This window comes from Rhinoderma darwinii, chromosome 4 (assembly GCF_050947455.1).
Source record: "Rhinoderma darwinii isolate aRhiDar2 chromosome 4, aRhiDar2.hap1, whole genome shotgun sequence".
Taxonomy (NCBI): Eukaryota; Metazoa; Chordata; class Amphibia; order Anura; family Rhinodermatidae; genus Rhinoderma; species Rhinoderma darwinii.
This window is the reverse complement of record NC_134690.1, coordinates 67,826,545-67,850,070: the sequence shown is the minus strand read 5'-3', so window position 1 is coordinate 67,850,070 and position 23,526 is coordinate 67,826,545. Positions and strand designations below refer to the sequence as shown.

General features: G+C 38.8%; 1 protein-coding gene across 4 annotated transcripts in view; it reads left to right on the top strand.

Moving 5' to 3' along the window:
* Window positions 1-22,970, top strand: part of LOC142759217 (ephrin type-A receptor 3-like) — a 228,025-nt gene extending 205,055 nt beyond the window's left edge. For all 4 annotated transcript variants that reach the window (XM_075861172.1, XM_075861173.1, XM_075861171.1 and 1 more), the window contains 5 exons: window positions 12,051-12,260; window positions 12,928-13,077; window positions 16,032-16,225; window positions 18,903-19,043; window positions 21,391-22,970. In XM_075861172.1, the coding sequence (XP_075717287.1) occupies window positions 12,051-12,260; window positions 12,928-13,077; window positions 16,032-16,225; window positions 18,903-19,043; window positions 21,391-21,490 (795 nt within the window). In that variant the 3' untranslated portion in view covers window positions 21,491-22,970. The remainder of the gene's footprint in view (window positions 1-12,050; window positions 12,261-12,927; window positions 13,078-16,031; window positions 16,226-18,902; window positions 19,044-21,390) is intronic.
* Window positions 22,971-23,526: the final 556 nt, after the last annotated feature.

Sequence of the window (23,526 nt, the reverse complement as noted above, 5' to 3'; positions counted from 1 at the left end):
TGCCTTCTTCGCAAGAGCTGCTCTTTGTGACTGTCTCTTCTGTCTGGCTAATAGAGCCGAGGGTTCCAAGCGGATTTGCATTTTATCGCCAAATGGTTAAAGGGGTTTGTAAAGCTATAAAAAAAAAAATCTGATTTTTTTTTTAGAAACAGCGCCACTGGTTGACCATTAGATTTGTCAGGTATTGAAGCTCTTTAAATGCTAATCCCATGTGAAACATCCCTTTGATTAAAAAAAAAATGCCAAAATCATGATTTTTATGCACTATGGCCTCCCCATGACTTATTGGCATTGTGTTTTGCATTGAAAAACTATTTCCAAGAATTTACTAACATTGGATTTGAGGCTTTAAACATAGGACATATTTATAATATTTCAGCCTAATGTAAAGAATAACAATGCGGTATGTCTTCTTATAGGAGAACTGCCAGAAATATTGTATACAAGGTAAATTAGTCTACATGAAAAATGGGAAAATATACAAACTATAGATATGAATGTGGATGGTGATTTTTATTTACACCGGGCCTCCACAGAAAACTGTCCTTGTTGCTTCATTTTGTTAAGCTCCTGTAGTTTCATACTACAAATTCGTTGGCACCCATGATCTGTCTCATGGAGCCTCCATACAACACTGTATTATGGAGATATTCTCCCCTATTGTTCTATTGTCTCCTATGCTTCTAAAGCCCCATTCACATCTTTTTTTTTTGCCTATGTTTAACGTGTGCAGCGGTGGAAAGCTCCCAGCGTATATGTTAAAGTAGACTGTGACGGATGCCTAACAGCGGCATCCGTCCCTCATAATGGCATCCATTTAACAGATACATCCTGAACTCTTGTGACCCTTTTCCTGATGTATCTATTAAAATGATACCATTATAGCCTATGGGTGATGAATGCCGCCGTTAAGCATCCGCCACAGGTATCCGTCAACCATAGGCTGTTATAGTATCCATTTAATGTATATGTCATTAAAAGCTATCAAAAAGCCCATGACATATACGTTAAATAGATATCTGTGACGTATACCATAGAGTAGCATACATCATCGATAGGCTTCCATGTTAAAACAAATGTATACTGCTTAATATACGATTTTTTGTTGAATCCCGCAGGCTAGGTTAGCATAGTCTACTATGCTATTCCATACTCAAAAAATATATATACTAACGTATATCAGCCCGACAGAGGCCAAAAATAAAAACATTTGGCCCCTCCCTGTCAGGCTAATGGAGCTCTATGGACATGTCTAGCATGTACGTCGGGAGATTTTCCGCCATAAATGCTAGATGCAGGGAAAAAAACATGGAGAAAAACCTCCATAATACAACATCTAATCGAATATGATACAGAGGCATACGGACGTACAGTGGGACCCCATAGACTTCTATGGATGCTGTAGTACGGGTGCGTACAACTGTATGGTGCTGTAATTCGACTATGTGCGTGAGGCCTGTGCATGACTGTACAGAAAGGGAACCGTGAGTCTAAGGCAGGAGGGAAAGTGCTTTTAGTAATGATCTGTCTCTGGAATAAATGACAGGTCACTTCATTGTTGGACAGAGCTCCGTATTTATTAAATGTTTTTGAACAAAGCTTAAACATAACAGGTTCTCATTGGACTTCTGAAGTCATCAGCCCCCATGTCCCTAGTAAACCGACTAACCCTGGAATGTGAATGAAGCCTTTTTCAGAAATACTAGAAACTGTGGAAATTGACAGTGTAATTTTTATAGAATTTCAGAGTAAGTTTAATATATTTAATGCATGATTGAATGGAAGTCGTGTTTCAAGATTATATATAGTGTAGCAAAACTGAAAGCCATGTGATATTCAACAAAAGTCCATGAAATTGACAGCAGGAGATTTTCCCGAACAAAAATAACTGTGCTAATGTACACTCAACAAGCTGAAAAAGAAGCTCAAGAGGGAACTAGAATAGAAGTTGCTGCTCAATAATAGGTCTCTAATTGATTGAATGCTCTTGGATGACGACAAAGAGGAGCTCTTAGCAATAAAAGTTTGGAGAAGGGTGAGAACCTGGCACTCTGGAAATGAAATGGTGTCCTTGAGGTCTCTCAGCATAGTTATATGGGAAAAGTTTTGGACAATGTATTAAAGGACTAGCTTTCAGTCAGTGGCGTAACTACCGCTATAGAAGCTGTAGCGGCTGCTACGAGGCCCGCAGCATGAGGGGGCCCGTGCCACCCGCCAGCACGCCCCCCCCCCTCATGGCCAGAGGCTTTGCTAGCAGCTGCTATGGCTGCTACAGCGCGACGCCACTGAAGGGGTTGTTCCTACAAAAGACATGCATCCCCTATCCACAGGATAGGGGATACATGTGTGGTCGCTGGGACGCCCAGCGATAAGGAGAACGGAGACCAAAAGTCCCCCTAAGTTCTGCATGACAAACCTCGGACTTCCGGGGTCTGTCTGCAGCTCCATAGAAATGACTTGCGCACCGGTTGCGCCTGTGCGCATGCATGACCAGCGCTCCTTTCATTTTTATTGAACTGCGCAGACGCCGGAAGTCTGAGGTTTTGTCATGGAGAACTTGGGGGGACTTTCAATCCCCCGTTCTCCTTATCGCTGCTAACGATCACACATGTATCCCCTATCCTGTGGATAGGGGATGCATGTCTTTTGTAGGACAAATTATAGGCTGTTTTGGTTGTTTTTTTTGGGAGGGGGCTATATGGCGTTATCTACAGGGGGGTCTGTATGGCGTTCTCTACAGGGGGGTTCTGTATGGTGTTATCTACAGGGGCGGCTCTATGGCGTTATCTACAGGGGGCTGTATGGCGTTATCTACAGGGGGATTTGGGGCTGTATGGCGTTATCTACAGGGGGGCTGTATGGCATTATCTACAGGGGGGTCTGTATGGCATTATCTACAGGGGGGTCTGTATGGCGTTATCTACAGGGGAGCTGTATGGCGTTATCTACAGGGGGCTGTATGGCGTGATCTACAGGGGGCTGTATGGAGTTATCTACAGGGGGTCTGTATGGTGTTATCTACAGGTGGGGCTGTATGGCTTTATCTACAGGGGGGCTGTATGGCATTATCTACAGGGGGGATTTGGGGCTGTAATACGTTACCGACAGGGGGGCTGTAAGGCGTTATCTACAGGGGGCTGTGTATGGTGCTATCTACAGGGGACTGTGTATGGTGCTATCTATAGGGGGCGCTGCGTGGTGGAATCTATAGGGAGGCACTATCTACAAGGGGGGGGGGAGTTGTGTGATACCCAGTGGAGGGGGGACCCCAGTCAGAAGTTTGTTATGGGGCCCAGTCTTTCCTAGTTACGCCCCTGCTTTCAGTGCTAATGAACTTATGCTATTTCATAAAGGTTTTTCTCTAAAATTTTGCAAATAGTTATTTTAAGAGTTAATCGCCCTACGGTAGCTACGTGACAACAAACATGGCCGCAATTACAGCTGGGGTTGATAAAAAGCTTTCTTAGACTCCTGAATGAAGAATGTGCCCGATTATGCAGCTATGCATCACTTGATCCCTTATTTCTGCATACATAGCCATAAACTTGCCATTCATACATAGCAAAACAGCACTTCACTTCCCCCCACCCAATATACTGGTCTAGGGGGACCTACACTGTAAAAAGGGGTTGTCTTAAGTAGACCATCCATATAACTCAGATAACTCTAACGTTTATAAAGTTATACTAACAACACACTAACCTTAGAAAGCATTGGCTTCTTGCAATGCCAAGTAAATTGTAATAAAATAATGTTTCATTGTTTTATTCAGTCACAATTGCGATTATGCCAGACATTGGTAGCTGCACGGAAAAAATTAGTGGAGCAAACAGTAAAAGTGGCATGGTGCTTTCCTAGCGCTGCCACCACCCGTTTGTGAACGGCGGCGGTTACAATGATCAGACCCATGCTGATCAGACATTAGTAACATATGTCAGCAATATGCCACCAATGTCAGTGCCCAATCTGCACTGGACACCTGCAACAGAAGGTCTCCCTAGCTGGATCCCCTGGGATTCCGGTAAGATCAGTCCACCTCGTACAGAGTGTGGACTGTTGGTTTTCTTAAACATTTTCAGGTTCTTTTGCATAACCTGAGGGCACCTCATATGTGTCTTTACCATGTATGCAGTATGGTGTGTTTTTTTGGTCTAGGAATTATACTTTTCTGGCTTTTTTTTCCTGGTTTGTTTGGAACCCAGATGTGTGATAGGGTGCGTCTTTCACTTTCTGGTAATATTTGGTGGCTTTTAGTAAATTATCATTAAAAGTTATGTTTTATATTCCACAACTTTGCAGCTATTTTTGAATAATTTTTTGGAGAGCCGGACGAGGCCGCACATTGCCACAACTCGTTCTGTTTACTTTGTTTTGCTGTTTTGCTTGGTGAGCCAACCCCTTTGAATTTACCCTGGTATTAGAGTGCTTGCTAGCTCTTTAGTTTTAGCACTGGCCCCAATTCCACAATATAAATTTTTTTGGAGGAGATCTGGAGAAGAAAATGGTGCCAAAACTGGTGCCAAAAATATATTGTCTAGCCACGAATTTTACATGTCACGAAAAATTGTGTAAAAGATTACCCATTGTGCTCATGTATGGCCACTGTAAGATTGTTCTTCAGTATCAGGAAATGAAGGTCATGAGATTAATTTCTATGGGGAGAGGATAATTTTCGTTTTCGTAGAGCATCTTCCAATTCAGTATTTAAGGATTTCATAGGCAGCAGCTTTATATTATTTCATTAAGATAAAACAACAACATACAAACATTTCCCTGAAGGTCATCGTGATACATACATAATAGATGTAATCAGGCAGAAGATAAGCAATACCAGAGAGCCAGCTGCAAGTCAGCTAATAATGTCAGCAATTAACCAAAGACAAGGTCAGACACGATCGGATAGGAAACGCAGTGTTCTACCTGTATACCAGTAGCTTAAAATTACATGCTAAAAATTATATTATAAAATGTGGACAACATTAAAAGGAGATAAAAAAAATCTTAATTAAATTATCTTTAGTAACTATGAAAATTTTTTTTTAACATATTATCATTCATTCTGACTATAAGCAGCCATTAATCTCATTGGGGATAAAATAATTTGAAGAGGCGCAACTTGTATCTCATAAGCCCCAATAAACAATCTGTAAAAGGGCCCCCCACCTACCTGGTGCCTTTTATAATAGTGGTGTCTTTTTACATGGCAGAGGGGCCTTTGGACTTCCTCGAGCACTAGGGCCAAGGTGTGACTGCTTTCTCTAAAAACCCAATAGCTACTCCCCCTGATCCTTTGGTCTCAATTTATGTTTAACTTTATCCATCATGCCATTTTTATTAAATGATCATACTTATAAAAACCCAATTCATTTTTAAGATAATTCTGTTCGTTTTGAAAGTATTTATCTGGTAAATTAGTGAATTTCACAATCTGGAGCCATTATGGGAATATATAATTACAAGAAAAATTGACTATTGCAAATGGATCTTGACTGAAGGTATTAAAAAAATACTCAAATCTGTCAAGTGTGCTATCAAAGTTTGTGAAAGTCTTTTAGAGTTAACGTATGATTCTTACTGAGGTCAACCACTCAAGGTTAAAAAAGATGCTGTCCTCATAAAGCTCTTTGAGTGTGAAATATTTGAGCCCGGCTGTACCATTAAAAATGAAGTTCCTGGATAATCCTTTTGATGAGATCACAGTGTCTGTGTTAACCCAAAGTTTAGATGTTTTCAGAGATTGAGATCTAAAGGTCAAATAAATCTGAAGTAGGAGTGTAAAAAAAAATATCATAGATGTGAAGGACAGAAAATGTTGAATCTGCAGACAATTATTAGAGTTTAGGTTATGGACTCTTGTACAAAAAGTAAGATTGTTTTCGTTTGGTGCTGAAAAGAAAAGTTCATACGTAATTGGACCATTTTTGGTGATGGCCATTTTATTGGAGAAGTTTTAAGAAGTTAAATCAGTTGTAGTTTAGGTTCTATGAACAAAACTCTAGACAAAATTATAGTTAGTTATTTGCCTAGAAAGGAAATATATCAAGACACTTGTGCAAATAATAGGTTTTACAGAAATATACTGTGATGGTGCCAAACAGATGTTTTTATAGACCCACTGCCCAGTTCACTCACTGTTGGGAGTGGACAGCTTGTGATGTCCTTTAAGATTATATTAGCCATCTCTCATAAATCTCCATTCACACTTTACCCTTCAGCATCCTCATACCAAGGAGGACGGGAAGAAATAGGATGTAGAAATGCTTCCACTGGAGAAGTTTATTGAAAATGGTGTCTTACAAATAACTTCGAAATGCCTTGCGATAGTACATATGAAACTATGTAGGCATTAAAGAACGCAGAACAATATGGCATTACTACTATATGTTGGTGACACTGTGAAGTGTATATTTATATACAGGTGTAGCCTTCTTTATCTTGAATTTTAACGCATTAAATACACAGTGGCAAGAAACTTTAACTTGACTTTTTCAAAGGCTTTTCAATGGCTTTTATTGTGTGATATCACGCTGCAGCGAGTTATCGGAGTCCAGATCAACTTGGCTAAATCCATATGGCTAACATAACCCCTTAGGCAATACTATGTTGTCACTACTTTATGGACACTGCTGTCGGTGTCTATTTGTGCATTGACTCTACTTTAGATACAGGCCTTTAATTTTTGCCATGCTATGGAATTTCTTCTTCAATGGAGAAATGTTACCAGCCTCAAGGAAGAGTTAGGTATGAAATGTGGGGGATTTCCACAAGATGTCTTTAGGGGCGTACATAGAGGTGAGGGGAATCCACAGAAAGAATAAAACACTGTAGGAACATTCTGGGTTGGGCACCTTTCTCCAAGAGCCCATGGCATCTACATGGCTGCCTCTATGGTACATACACTCTTTTTTATGACCTTCTCTTTGGACATTAAAGACATTGGGTAGTTTGGAAAATCCTCTATTCCTGCATCACACCCGACCAGAGGTCAAGCAAGTGAAGCAGTGGAGTCAGAAAATATACACGTGGTCATTTTAAAGCAATTATATCAAGAAGCGGTGGTCCCTGGACAAATGTTGTTAATTTATCCAAGGCACCAAACATCAATTTTTTTTAACCAATTTCTCCACTTATTTTAACATATGCACTAGATATTTTCTATTTGTCTGCTCAGTTTTCTTTCTACTGTGGTCATTCACAACTCATGTAAGCCCTTAAACTCAAGTTCCCATAGAAAGGTAAAACACTACCAATATGCAAATACATTTCTCTAAATGAAGTAACCTATACGTATCTTACGTATTTAGAATCAACATTACCTTAATATGTTGGGATATGGTAACTTGTATGGCATGTTGCGGTTTCCTTTAATAACTGATTTTTTAAAATGCTATAATACAGATTTCTCAGTTATTTTCTCATCATTTGAGCCTTTCTCTGTATTTTATTTCTGGAGGATTCAATAAAAATATGTTATTGTGAGGATCACACTTAGAATTATCTATTTACATAAGCTTTGCTTTTTTTTAAAATAATCTTGAATGTGTTTCTCTTTACTTGACTATGGTTTAATTTATAATGTGCAGTAATAGAAAAGAAGATATATTTGTTTATTCAATTCTTTTCTTCCACTGGCAAAACCTTTTATTAGTAATTGGAGAATGAATGGAATAGAGGTAGACAGGTTCAGGCTTCTATTTGTAAAATCATATTTTCCATAAGACGAGGTGTGGGAAAACAATATGTGATTACTTTCATAACCACACCATTTTTTGTAAGTAGATGTATTTCTGTTTTCCCTTGTTCCCAGTTGTATGAAATTATGAATGCCATACTGTATATATACAGAATCACTAATATACAGAATGACTAATATATATATATACAGAATCACTAATATACAGAATGACTAATATATATATATATATATATATATATATATACACACACAGAATCACTAATATATATATATATATATATATATATATATATATATAATATCTCTCTCTCTCTCTCTCTATATATATATATATATATATATAGATATATATATATCTATATATATATATATATACACACATGGTCCAATGATTGCTGCAGAATATTCCTCCAGTTCAGAATGTTTTTTAATTTCTAATTTATGTCCAAATCCTCATACTTTAATGAGACTATGGCTGGGTCGACAATAAACGATCATTTTAATAAATTGATTTGATAGCATATCATACTGTATATGTTACACAGTCGAGTCACATTATTATGACCACCTCCTACTTTTGAAGTCGGCAACGCGTAGCCTATGAAGGAAGTGATGTGTCGTGGGCTGGCTTGGTAGGTATGTAAGGTGTGTGCTAGGCTGTCTAAACACATATCACTCATTGTTGCCATGGGTAAAAGGGGCAATTTATCAGAGTTGCAAAATGGGATGACTATTGGCGGTATTTCTTAAACAGCGCAGTTTGTGAACTGTTCACGTGCTGCTGTGGTGAAAGTGTATCGTGAGTGGAAAAATGGCACCACTGGGGAATAACCATTATGGAAACTGCGGAGCACCACATGCCATTGATGTAAGAGGTGAACGTTGGTTACGAAGGTGCACGAGGGCCGAACGACGCGATACAGTGGAGCCGCTCACAATGAAAATCAACCAGGGGGCTACCAGATGTGTGTCTAAAACGACAGTTCAGTGAACCCTGCTGCATATGGGGCTCCAAAGCAGACGGATGGTCACTGCTCTTATGCTAACAAAGGTGCATTGGAAAAAAGAGCTTCAATTTGCACGGCAGTATCGGAATTGGACCACCGATGATTGGCAAAGGGTTGCCTTCACTGATGAGTCACGGATGAACGTTGGCATGTCAGGCGAGAAACATCAGAGAACAAGCACCCCCGCAACCTTTTCTGGAAGAACACAAGCTGGTGGCGGCAGCTTTATGGTCTGGAGAATTTTTTCCTGGCATCCTCTGGACCCACTTATTCATGTGGAAGGCACTCTGAACCAATTTGGGTATGAATTCATCATTGCAGATCACGTCCACCCATACATGCTGTTTGCCTTCGCTGGGGCAGATGGAATCTTCCAGCAAGACAATGCGACATGTCACACGGCTAGAATTGTCCGACAGTGGTTGGAAGAACACGACCAAGACTTCCAAGCACTTCCCTGGCCCCCTAATTTGCCAGACTTGAACCCAATTCAGCATCTGTGGGACCACCTCGATCATCTTGTTCGCTCTATGGATCCTCCCCCACGCACCCTCCAGTAAATGTGGAATGCACTGCAGTCAGCATGGCTCCAGATACCTGAGACAACCTACCCGCACCTTATTGAGTAACTCCTAGACCGTCTGGCTGCTGTCCGTGCTGCACACGGCGGTTACTCAGGATATTAGCTGGTGGTCATAATAATGTGACTCGACTGTGTATAAAAATAATATCACTAAGGGTCAATGTCTCTTGCTTTTAAATTTATTTAAGGAGTTATTTGAGATAATTATTTTTTTTCAGAAATAGCACCATTCCATAGTCTGTATTTGGTATTGCCACTTATTCACATAAATGAGGCTGAGCTTCAATACCAGACACAGCCCATGATCAAGAGTGGCTGTGTTTCTAACCCCTTAAGGGCTTGTCCACACGTAACAGAATTTCTGTGTATTTTTCGTCTGGAATTGCGGTCGGAAAATATGCAGCAGAATACAGTAGCTACAAAGTGGGTGAAATGTAACAAATCTCATCCACACGCTGCGTAACATTTCCGAGCAGAATTTGACCTGCGGTGCGTATTTTTCGTACCACAGCATTCTGCGAAAAGTGGCCTGAATTGCTGAGTTTTTCAGAGGAGATATCACCATCTTCCAACATTGAAAAAATGCAGCAAAATCCGCACCATTTTCTGCAGTAAAAAAATGCAGGTAAGGTGCTGTTTTTCCGCAGCGGAATTTCTGCTAGTTTCTGTGGAATTGCTGCAGAAATTTTCTGCAGAAATTCCGTTACGTGTGGACAAGCCCTAACTCCCAATGATTTCAGTGGAGAGGTGGGCAGTTATATATCCATTAGGCATCATTTAGACGAGCGTAATATACGCGTGTGCGACGCGCGTGCTTTTCACGCGTGTCGTACGCACCTATATTAGGCTATGGGGCAGTGCAGACAGTCCGTGAGTTTTGCGCAGCGTGAGTCCGCTGCGTAAAACTCACGATATGTTCTATATTTCTGCGTTTTTTGTGCATCACGCACCCATTGAAGTCAATGGGTGCGTGAAAACCATGCAGGTCGCACGGAAGCACTTCCGTGCGAACTGCGTGGTTCGCGCAACAGCTGTCATTCTCTGAATGTAAACAGAAAAGCACCACGTGCTTTTCTGTTTACAAACATCCAAAAGGAGTGTCAAAATGATGGCGGCTGCGAGAAAATCTCGCAGCCGCGCATCATACACTGATGACACACGCAGCTGTTAAGTGCCTTTTGCGCACGCAAAACACTGCGTTTTTTGCGTGCGCAAAACGCACACGCTCGTGTAAATCAGGCCTTAAACACAGTGCAAGGGCTCGTTCATTGTGGACATTGGCGACACCAATTCCTCTGCCCTCACTAAGGTGACCTATATACTATGTAATTTTTATATATATATATATATATATATATATATATATATATATATATATATATATATATATATATAAATCCCTTTCAGTCAGTGTGTTTGGTGAAACTTTATAATTAGTTTTTATTGAAAATTAGTTTTACTTGTTGAGATACAGCTGCTCTGTATTCTCTATACACAGTAGCTGTATTCCTGTTCCCGTCATGGACTGACAGGTTTAGTGAACGTGGGTCCAGCGTGTCTCTGACATGAGGAACCACCTGTTATCCATCACATCTAAGTTCATAAATTAGATGTGATAGATAAGGCTTCTTTCACACTACGGTTAGTATACGGTAATGTGAAAGAGTTGCTCTAATCACGCTGATTAATCTTTTTATAAATAACTAATTCAGCCATAAACAAGGGTGTACATATCATAAGATTTGAGGCAGCTTCAACGGAGCTCACAGAAAGAGAGACCTGTCCCACTTGCCTTCATACAACTTCCCAGTAGGTGGTAAGAACCTGCAATGTGCTGCACCTTTTAATATACACAACTATGTTTACAAACAATAATGTGGAGAACTGTCCTGAGGGTCCGACCTTATTTCTCTTACACTGGAGACAAAGAGGTGATCCTACACGCCTGTTATCCAGAAGATGGTGGTGACATAACCGAACACTAGGAGGAGAGCCTCATTTTATTTTTTGCCATGGGTGCCTTTTTCTCCATTTATGACTTTGTTAAGAAATAAAATCATAAAATTTTTGACCATTTCAGAGCGTTCAAGGTAAAAGTGCTGCAGAATATGTTAGTGCTATATAACAAATATAATATTTTTTATTATTATTACTGAACCATTATTACCGCGCACACACAGAAGGCTCCTGTTATATGTTACGTTTGGGAGGCTATTATAGGTCCCTTTGTGTTTGTTTTTTTAAAATCAAATATTATATATCGAATATAATAGGTGACATCTTCTTAGTTCTGAAATTATAAGAGGCCCCGATCTTCCACCACCTTGCATCCATCTCCTGTATCTCTTTATCATCATTTTGTTCTAGTTTCACCACTGTGTCCATCTCCTCATTCTACTCACTTTGTCGATGTTTTAATACAAAGCTTGAACTTGCTGCTTCATAGAATTCTCCTTGGATCAAAGACAAACCCCATAGTGTAATACTGCTGGTCTATAAAGCCTATTTCTCTAAAGTAGCTGTCATTCTCAGCAGTGGCTGTGCTTTATATTTTATAAAGTCATGGAGACGTTAAGTGTACAAATGGTTGCAAATAAGGGAACGTGAACCTAAGAAAGTATTTTAAGGGGATTAATCCCAGTGTAACTCACACAGTCATGAATATCACTTTTTTGTCTTACATTGTTGCATGTGTTTATAATGTCTCGTACTGTATGGATCTCCCAGGATCAGTATTGATGAGAATGTTCTGCCTTTCCTGTAGAAACATGATGGCCAGTTCACTGTGATACAGCTGGTGGGGATGCTGCGAGGTATCGCTTCTGGGATGAAATACTTATCGGACATGAATTACGTCCACAGAGATCTGGCTGCCAGAAATATCTTGGTCAGCAGCAATTTGATTTGCAAAGTCTCTGATTTTGGCCTCTCTCGAGTCCTTGAGGATGACCCTGAAGCAGCTTACACTACGAGGGTATGTATTATAAAAAGTTCACATAATGCCTGTATCAGACACATAGCATGTAAACATGGGGTCCCATAGAAAACTTGCAATGGGAATTCACGCCACCATGACCACCATCCCCAATATGAGAGTTCAGAACATGAAACCACGTATGCTTATTTTGGTCTCCACTATAGGTCTTTTTCTCCTTCCCTTGGTCTCCCAGTAATCTACAGTACATCATCCACTTTGATTGATAACTGTATCTTACTTTTTATTAGAGATGGACCCTCTTGGCTACTGGGCCCTCTAGCAGTTGCTAGGCAAGGTACCCTAGTAATAAAACCCCTGGCCTATCTGCTTTTTTATTCTCCAATAACTTTCCCCATTAACCAGATATCAAGCTCCTCTATTTCAACAGCACAGCTACAGTTAATCAACTGAAATCTTGGCATGTGTAAATAATAATACATTTATGACGACACTTCCTATTGCCCCAAAGTAAATAACCTGCTTCATCCTGTGGATTGCCAAAGGAATTTGTTTCAATCAATGTAGTTACTGACAGGTTTTTGTTGTGCAATTGACTATTAATGACTTAAAGCAATTGCCGAGCTAAATGCAGTACTTTTTCTTTCTTTTCTTTTAAAATATATATTTGAAATTTTTTATAATATGTTAATTTTTTTCTTATAAGGGTGGTAAAATTCCGATCCGGTGGACAGCACCAGAAGCAATAGCCTATCGAAAGTTTACATCAGCAAGTGATGTATGGAGTTACGGCATCGTCATGTGGGAAGTCATCTCATACGGAGAGAGGCCATATTGGGAAATGTCAAACCAGGATGTGAGTCACCTATGATCCCTTCTGTTACAACTAGATGATCATGTTTGGACTGACCACATCTAAGATATTTATACTATGTTCACACATTGCAGTAAAATTTCATTATGTGCCATGATTTTAGCAAAACATCTGCAAAATATCAAGATTTTGCTAAAATGACAGCAGAAAAATTTATTTTTGACCCTGACATGTGAACATGGCCATAGAGTAAAAATGTTGACATTTAAATAAAAAAGAGTTTGAGATGTTCTTTGAATATCCTGCCATTGTGCCTGAGAATTGTAATCATGCCACATTTTATTACATTATAAATGAAGAAAATACTGGATATTTTAGTTCAGTTCATTTTCTTGACATGTTCTTCACGTTCATTTAGTTATTTATTCATTTATAAATGTACTGTGGTCCTAGGGACAAGCTGCTTAAAAGGGCTCTCTCATCAACACAATCTCTTTTTAAAACAAAGCTTGTCTGGCCATTAGCTGTTTGCCACGGGTCTGGCTTCAGAAACCCCCAGCGATCAGCACTTATCACTGGGAAAGTTATGACTGGCCGTATATGAAATCAATGGTTGACCATTAAATTCATGGATGGGTCTGGTTCATCAGAGTGAGAGACTCTCCTTGTTTTTGAATTTCTGCTCTGACTGATTCCAAGTGGGGGGCCCTCTTTATGACGCCAATATTCTCTAATATGGTACATGGAAAGGGGTTGTCTTCATAACCCCTTTGATATGGTGAACCCTTTTAAGGGGTTGTCAAGCAATGCGTCCCTACAGTCAGGCTGTCTCAGATTAGTCAAATCTTCAGCTCAATGTCAAATTGCAATTTTTCTGATGAACTAGTAGAGGCTAAGCTGTAATCAAACTCACTTTTTTTTTTTTATAGCTTGTGGTCAGCCACTGTGGTGGAAAATGTATTTAATATGTTGACTATGAATTAATGGCGACTTTGAAATAAGATTTCTTAAAGAGGGTTTTCAACCATGTTCCGATGCTCAGTCAAGAGTCGGTATTTGTGTGTATACTAATATAGTATTATGTGAAGTAATTATTCCAACCTTTAAAGAGGTACAGCCATGATGGAACAACTATTATTATTAATAAGGTATGTCCTGCTAGGACTCGAGAACTCCTGTTTTCCCTTTGGATAGGGGCTCTGCTCCAGAGCTTTGGACCCAATAAATGCATTAACATTCGGAAGTGAGGCTGAAAAAATACACAGAGACAATCAAGTTCAACATATTCTGTTCTAAGTGCTGCCTTTATGATTTCACTAGTTCACTGGTTCATAGGTTACATTATTGGGGACACTTGTTCAGTGCAAAATAGAAAATGGAAAATAGAAAGTGTGCTGTTAGTGAACAACAAATATGTTCTGTACTTGTATTTCCTAGTAGGATAGAAGTATTACAGGGAATATATTCTTTATTCCTTTCTGTATGCATCATAATTAAATGTCCACAGTAGATTTTTAAACCTAAATAAGCTCAAAATATTGTGATGATTAATGTCTTGATATTTCTTTATAAGCTTCAGAGCTTTTTTTTCTGATAAAGAGTTCCAAATTTCTGGTGTAGACCTACAATTAAAAGATAAAATCATGACTGCCTCAAGCCTCTAATAGAGGAGCATATGTGCTAACTGAACGCAGTAATAAAGTATGCAGTAAGCTCCTAAGCACCCTCTAGTGGTGGTTTCAGGCAAAGAGAATTCAATTTTTTAATTTTATGTCTATACAAGTATTTGGAGCTCTGTATCAGAAAAATAGAGCTCAAGCCACTATAAATGTATATAATAGGAAATTAATCAAGACAAAGTTTTAGAGCTAAAAATGACATGGTATTAAAAGGGTGAACACGCACTCTGAGAAAATGAGATTCTGTATAACACAGTTTTATAGAAAAATTTTACCAAGCCTCAGACAGACGAATCTTGCCATAGAGCAAGGACATGAACGAGCAATAAACTGATGGTTATTATTAATTATATATTATTAATTATTATTTATTATAATATTGTTAATATTTGTATTAATATGGAAATCACATATATAAGAGTTGATCAGTTAATTATAAAACCACCAAGTAGAAGAAGCAGAAAACATAGTTGCATTTAAAGGGGGTCAACTTCTTTCTCCCCATTACAATATGTGTGGATTACAGGTTTTATAGGCTATGTAAATGTTTGAAAGTATGTGGTTTTTTTTATATAAAAATGTGTAATAGTGTGTGTTAATAAACTTTGTATATACATTTTATCAAAAAAGTGTATTCTGTATTCTCTATACAGGGCAGCTGTATCTAGCGCGCTATTCACTGAATCTGTCAGTCCCGTGTACCTGACGGATTGAGTGACACCGGGTCCTGCATGTCTCCGGTACATAACTTAGATGTGATAGATTATAGGTGGATCCTGTGTGTCGAGACACGCAGGACCCGCTCCCCACTGTCACTGAACCCGTTAGGTCCGCGGTACTGACGGATTCAGTGAATAGCAGACGATACAGCTGCTCTGTCTAGAGAATACAGAACAGCTGTATCTAAAAAAAAAGTTTAAATACTGTAGTTTTTAATAAAATGCATTTACAAAGTTTATTAACACACACTAATACACTTTTTTTATTTAAAAAAAACCCACTTTCAAACATTGACATAGCCTTTAGGTCCGGTATTGTCTTTTTCACAAATGTGCTTATAGAATATTCTGATTTTTTTAAAATTATTCTCAATGATTTTCTATTGAGAATATATAATATGAATGTCTATTAGCAACAAGAAAGGGGCAAATACTCATTAGCACAAGTATTAATCACTTCAAAGGTTTACATCTTTTCAGGAAAGTAGACATAAAAGAGAGTAATCATGTCTATTGAAATAGTCTACACACTAAGATGAAGAGAACTGAACTGAATGGGCCTGTCGTAATAGTAATATATTGTAATGCTTCCTCCTAGGTCATTAAAGCAATAGATGAAGGGTACCGCCTGCCTCCCCCGATGGACTGCCCTGTAGTCTTACATCAGCTTATGTTGGATTGTTGGCAAAAGTGTAGAAGTGACCGACCCAAGTTTGGTCAGATAGTGAACATTCTTGATAAATTCATTCGCACGCCGTGCACCTTGATTGAACTCGCCAATAGCTCTGCATGGTAAGAATGGAGATGTTTATTAATTATTTATTTACCCTATGTCTTGATTTTACCTGAAGCGCTGTACAGAGATTGTCATCACACAGATCAATCCTTGTCCTCAAGTGTGCACATAATATAAATTCCCAGATCAAGTGAAGTACATGTCCCGTGTCAATATTTTTAGTGATCAGAATTTATTTATGAACATAAAGAAACAAAACATAATTCTACTGTATAATCCTATACAGGAAACTTCTCTGCGTCTTTGCCGAACCGGTCTCTTCACATGAATTCTGCAAGATATGTAGGAAGCAAATCACGAAGAACACCCCTTTTAGTCTTGATACGAGCCCTACATTTATTCCACTAAGTCGATATGTTGCGTGTGGGCACCAGTGGGTGAAACTAATCGAAAATTGAGATCACTGTGATTGAGAAAATTGAGATCACTGTGATTGAAACGTTCATGGCTAATTCAGTGCCAATTGAATATTGTTGTAGGCTGCCCAGGAATCACTGTGCACCATCTATCATGGGCGCACCACACGTCCAATAATAGGAAGGAGGGATTCACTACTATCAGGAACAACTTCCATTTACCCAATAGCTGGCGTTGTTGCCGTGTCCATAATCCCAAAGACCCATATATCGCGATGCGGGGTACGACCGCGATGGTATTTTATTTTATGACTGAAACAAGACTCGTCAACTTGAACATAATGACCGGGGCCACCGAGCAAAACTTGGTTAGTACTAAAATAGACACTACATTGGATATTCTAGTCAGTTGGGCAGCTTGTTTTTCCAGAGGTTCCTAAACACTATAGGTAAATAATGTGTACCCACTTTTTCATAGAGATGAGCGACTATTCAAAGAAAGAGCCCGTTCTGATGGATCCCCATGATGACGCACCGTTCCTGTAAATACACTTCCAAGAATATCCATCAGAACGCAGAGGTTGATGGCAGTTTTTGCCGTTAAGATTGTTTGCAAGTAAATAGCGCAGTTTCATGAATTGGATGACATCGGTTTTATTTGTACCAGCTATAATCGGCTGGAGTGTCTTCCCAAAGAAATTTCTATCCATTTTAATTTAAGGGCAACAAAAAATTGCAATTAATGGGGGCGATTTATCAAGCTGTCTCATAGTAAGAATTTCCTATGTTGCCCATAGCAGCCAATCAGTGCTCAGCTTTCATTTTACCTGAGCTCATTAATATATGAAAGCTGTGGGGTTGCTATGGGCAACAAAGGACATTCTTACTATAAGACAGATCGATAAATCTCCCCAATGTCACTGAGGACGCAGGGGACATAATCTTCACTTGTTCAATCAGGGAGGGGGACATAAACTTCACTTGATCCACATTCCCTTTCTCAACAATATTAGGACCAATTTGGTAAGAAGACAAGTTACCCATTTGTGTAGGTTTGAAGCGTGGAAGTAAACCGGAGGAAACCCACACAAACATGGGCAGAACATACAAACTCCATGCAGATTTGCAACCAGGACTGCAGCGCTGGGCAACTGAGCTAACACAATAATGATAGAAATAACTTATTCCATATGTTTTAGGGTACTGTCGTTTCATCAAAGTTTATTCATTTTATATTAAAAAGTGACACAATTTTCTAATATAGTTTTCAAGATCTTCATTGTTTACTTTCAGTGATGGTCACGCAGGTGCACGGCTTGTGACAGTTTCCGCACAGTTATCAGGATTGTGTCTTGTAACGAGTCAGGCACCTGTGTGATTATCACATGACCAAGACAGATTTTTAAACTTGGAAATTAAACAATGAAGGATCCCACTGAATGACAGCAAGCAGAGATTTAAAAAATGAAAAATGTATATATAAAGTATATTACAAAAGTATATAAGCTAATAAGTTTTATTTGATGAAACGGGACTAACCATTTCAAGTCAACTATTTGTAAACTCTATTAAATATAACAATCTTGTATTTATACAGTATATACAGAAATTATTAGTCTAGTTCAGATAGTATAAAAAACCATATACCTTATGATGGGCAATATATAACACCAACATGAGATCATTTCTCTTATTTTGACTGTTGTTATTAGTCCTAGAGAAGGTTATTGTAGTTCTGGAGGGGAAATTGGTGAGATATTTATAATAAAGATAATATACAGTACTGTATTAATCAGTATACAGGATGTTAAAGGGGTATTCCAGCCACTAAAAATTTATGGTCTATCCTAAGGATAGGCCATCAATAGCTGATGGGCTGGGGTCCGACTCCCGGGACCCCACCCATCAACTGTTTTGAAGGGGAAGCAGCGCTCGTACAATCACTGAGGCCTCTTCAAAACAGCTGATCAGCGGGGATCCCTAAAGTCGATCCCCGACCCATCAGCTATTGACGGCCTATCCTAGGATAGGCCATCAATTTTTAGTGGCTGGAAAACCCCTTTAATATAGTCACCAAAAAGTTTCAGGTCTTGTCAGTATCAGCTACATTCTGAAGATTAGACATTTTGCATACTGATCCCTTATTGCAGAGAATACATCCTATGATCCCACTAGGTACCACTGCAGAATATTTATTTTGTATTATTTGGATTATTATGGCCTTAGACAGTGCCGGAATGGATGTCTCCATTGATAGTTAACATGAAATTTTCAAATGAACTTAACTTGATTTCATTCCTACTTATTTCTTTACCAGGCAGGACCCAAACATGCAAGAAGCATTTACAGTGACCAGCGTGGAAGAATGGCTGGAGGCAATCAAGATGATTCAGTATATAGAACACTTCACAATGGCAGGATATGTCACCCTAGATTCTGTTTTGTACCTAAGTAACAGGTGGGAAATGGCTTCATTTTATGTCATTACTCAATATTGCCCCTGCGTTTAATCAAGTTATAGACTACAATAATATTTTTTGTCCTCTATTTAGTTTTATATGATGTACAAATATTCAGTGAGTTATTTACTGACTATACAAATCCTGGTAAAACGTTGTATATTGTATGTTTACTACTGGCAGTTCCTTATTAATCGGAGGACCTTTATGTTACCTACTACTTAAAGGGGTTGTCCAGACCCTAATAATTGATGGCCTATCCTCAGGATAGGCCATCAATAGCTGGTGGGTCGGGGTCCGACTCCCGGTGCTTCCCCTTCATTTCTTCTTGCTCAATGTGAATCGTCGACACACATGTAGCGGCGATTCACAGTATTGAAGCCTTCTTCTTCCATTCACTTCAATGAGAGAAGTAGGCTGCAATACCTGTGAATCGCCGCTACATGTGTATCGACGATTCACAGTGAGCAAGTAGAAAAGAAGGGGAAGCAGTGCTCGTACGAGCGCGGCACTCCCTTCAAAATAGCTGATCGGCGTGGTCTCGAGTTGGACCCCGACCCATCATCTATTGATGGCCGATCCTGAGGATAGGCCATCAATTTTTAGGGACTGGACAACCCCTATATATATATCACACACAGAGACCTGTTAGCAGTAACTTTTTTCTGTTTTAACATTTGTGTAGAGCCACTTTTATTATTTTTTCTATATGATCAATGCTTGATATTGCCGCTTTACTCAACATTATGGATGGATCTCCATTAATTCTTAAGGGTGCTTTCACATGGACATAAGATTGGCACATTTTAGTTTCTACGTTATGGCCACAACTCCATAACTCTTGCAGTTAGACTGAAGCGCACATCGATCACCATAGATCCGTGTGAATTTCGCCTGAAGAGGCTATGTAGACATGAGCTGTATCTGGGTTTGCCAGTTTGCCTATAGTCAAATTCTGTTTATTTCCTATCAAAGAACCATATTTTTATCATTTAAATGGGTTGTCCCACAATTTACATTTATTACCTATCTACAAGATAGGTGATAAATGCCTGATCGCTGGGACCCCCATGATTAACTAGAACATGGATACTCAGATCTCGTCCCTTTTCACTGCTCGTCCGCAGTGAGGTGAAGTTCAAATGAAGCATTGGTCGAGCATGCATGGTGCAGCTTCATTCAAAGTCTATGGGACTGAGAGAGACAGCAGATTACAGCGCTCAGCTCTTTCCATCAGCCCCATAGACATCACTCCATTCAATTTCCTCCACACTACTGTCGTGCCGTGAGGAGGAACAGGGGGCTTGGGACCCCCATTCTACTGTTCTGTGGGGGTCCCAGTGGTAAGGCCCCCAACAATCAGACATTTATCACCTATTCTGTGGATAGGTGATAAATGTCAATTGTGGAAAAACCCCTTTAAGACACTGGAGGCGTAACTTTCTATAAGCGTCCAATTCCTTAAATGGGGCAAATACATCTCTGAAATAGGAAAATTGACAACTGCCGAATCACCAAAACTGTGACTTTTCAGTTTGTCTCATCCATAATTACTTTGAATCTCAAATCTGGTGAATTGAATTTCCCACCTTTTATAGATGAAGAAAAACTTAAATTAGTTTTTCCATTGACCCTGAACTTCTAATTAGCCTTGGCAAACTGATTGTTACCTACTACTATCTTCTTTATCTTTATCCATACCATTCCAAAATTGACCTTACTTTTTAAAAATTGCCCGCTTTCAGTAAAAAAATAATTTTTTTGTATAATGAAAAGTTATAATATATTACAATATGTTTCTGCATTTCTGTATTAATTCTTCATGGTTTTCAAGATCTCTGCTTGTTGTTATTCTGTAGGAACATTCATTATTTACTTCCAGTGGAGACCATTCTGTCCATCGTCCTGCGATGTACACACAGTCATTACAGTTACAGTATGTGTATCAGAGCTGTGTCATCTAATGATCCCAGCACCTGTGTGTCCTTCACATGACCATGTAACGATCCCAGCACCTGTGTGTCCTTCACATGACCATGTAACGATCCCAGCACCTGTGTGTCCTTCACATGACCATGTAACGATCCCAGCACCTGTGTGTCCATCACATGACCATGGACATAATTTTATCCATTGGAAGTAAACAATGAATATTCCTACTGGATAACAACAAGCAGAGATCTTAAAAAAACAAACCGTGAGGAATTGATACAGAAAGTATATTGGAAAATTGCATAACTTTTCAATATGTTAAAAATAGCATTAATTTGCTGAAACCGGTCATCCCCTTTAACGTTTTTAATTATTAATATGTACTTATTTTATCTTTGTTTTTTGTTTTTTTAGTGAACTGAACAAAATGGGCATCACATTAGTAGGCCATCAGAAAAAAATCCTTTCCAGCATTCAGAACCTTCAGGCACTAGGAACACATGTTCAAATCTAATAGCACCATGCTGTCTACCATGTCCTATAAAGGGATGTACTGTGCACTACCAGAAGCAGTATAATACAAGCTGCGGATGTTGCAGTTGACCTTCCAATAATACAACTATTGCAGGAAATGATGCTCAATTCCCAAGGTATATATATGGGAACAAAGTCTGGATTTCGGACTATCGTGCCTTTGGATAGGTATTTTGGATGGAGAAAATATCTATGAAAACTCCAAGCAGCGTAACACAGTGTCAAATCTTTAGGCCGAGTGATTGTTGATGGTTCTTTATAGTGGAAAATGTCTGTGTAAAAGGCAGTGGTTTCAAGTGGCAATATTTTCTATGTTATGGAAAATGTTATTGGACTGGTTAGGATAGGGTCTTGTTTTTCCCACAAAGGTGATGAAGAATGGATCCAATCTATATGGAGCACAGTAGAATGTAATGCTACATGGAGATATTCTTGAGGGTGGTATACTTCATAGGTCATAATTCTTCAACAAGCAGATAACATAAACGTAACCTATTCAACCTCTAACCATTAACTTCCCATTCTTGGTTCTATTATATTATTTATAGCAAATAATTCAACCTCTTCTGCCAAAGCGCTTCAGAATGCTTCGTACCTTGGAATCATTCTCAATAAACAATGCATAGATTCTTTCATCCCCGGTTTGTAGCCATCACAGTCTGCGCTGTCAGAATGCATTGTCAAGAAACTCAATAAAATCTATGTAGCATTTGTATTGCATTGATAGTCATGTCTTTCAATAGTAGGAGCCACAGTGCACATGAAACGAGGTCTTCTTATATAATGCATTTGCGTAGGATATCAAGGATATCTCGGCTCTTTGTGAAAACTCTACAGTTCATTGTCGAAGGTTCAATTCTTAAGAGGTTCCATTTCCCACCCACTTGCATCGATGTGAAAGTCAACATATTTCAAAGATTTGTATCTACAAAAGCTCAGCTCATGGCAAACTTTTTTTTTTTTTAAAAGGCACCACGGACAGTGTATCCAAAAATAATGACATATTCTGTGACCAACTGCAGCAATGTTGTGTTACTTGTGACTCCACCGTATTCATTGGAATAAAATTCAGATTTGTACATAAATATAGAGGAAGCTAATACATTGTAGCACAACTCTCCTTTGTTGGGTGTGTACACATGTTGTGTTCACTTTGTGTGCCATAAATAAGCGTTATGCCCTCAATTCTGAAGAAGATAACCATAAAGGAAATGTACGTGGTAGGATACAACTTTTCCATTTAAGTGCAGCAGACCTGGATCTGGGCCAAGCTCCCCACCCCCATTTGAGGAACTGTCGGCATCAAACCCAAAACTAGAAAGTTCACCTGGTACTAAAAGAAACAACCTGTAAAAAACACACAACTGTACCAATGTGGGACATTTTATATATAAATCTCTATATATTGTAAATATGTATATATCTTTCTTTTGAATGTTAATAAAAGAACAATAATCAAAACAACCAAATATCAAAGGAGAAGATGGACTCATTATTTATGTGCTGGAAATATACAAATGACCCTAATATTTCATACATTGTTTATTTCAATTGACTAATTTAGACTCTATTCAAACTCGCAATGTTCAAGCTTCAGTGAGATCCATTGGGATCCATTGCAAAGCGACATCTGTCACGTGCCATGGTTCCGGTAAAAATAGAAGCCATGATGGAAATTACAAGTCCGTTTGGCAATAGGCTAAAGAATCCTGACGGATCCCAACGGATCGTGACTAATCCAATTGACTAATAATGAGTTTCATTTTAGTTTCAATTTTTTTTTTAAACCCAGACAACCCCTTTAAAGGTTGGAAGACTTCAACACCTTAGTCATTTATATGTAATTTGAATTGAAATAAAAAAAACAGATTTTGCCCAGGTTATCGTTTTATATTGGTTTTAAGTTTCTTTCTTGGGATTGTAATGCAAATATGTGCATGAATTGCACATATTTGCTTCTCCCTCACTCTCTTTCTATCCATGGTAGTTAAGTCCTTGCTGCCGCAGTCATTTTTC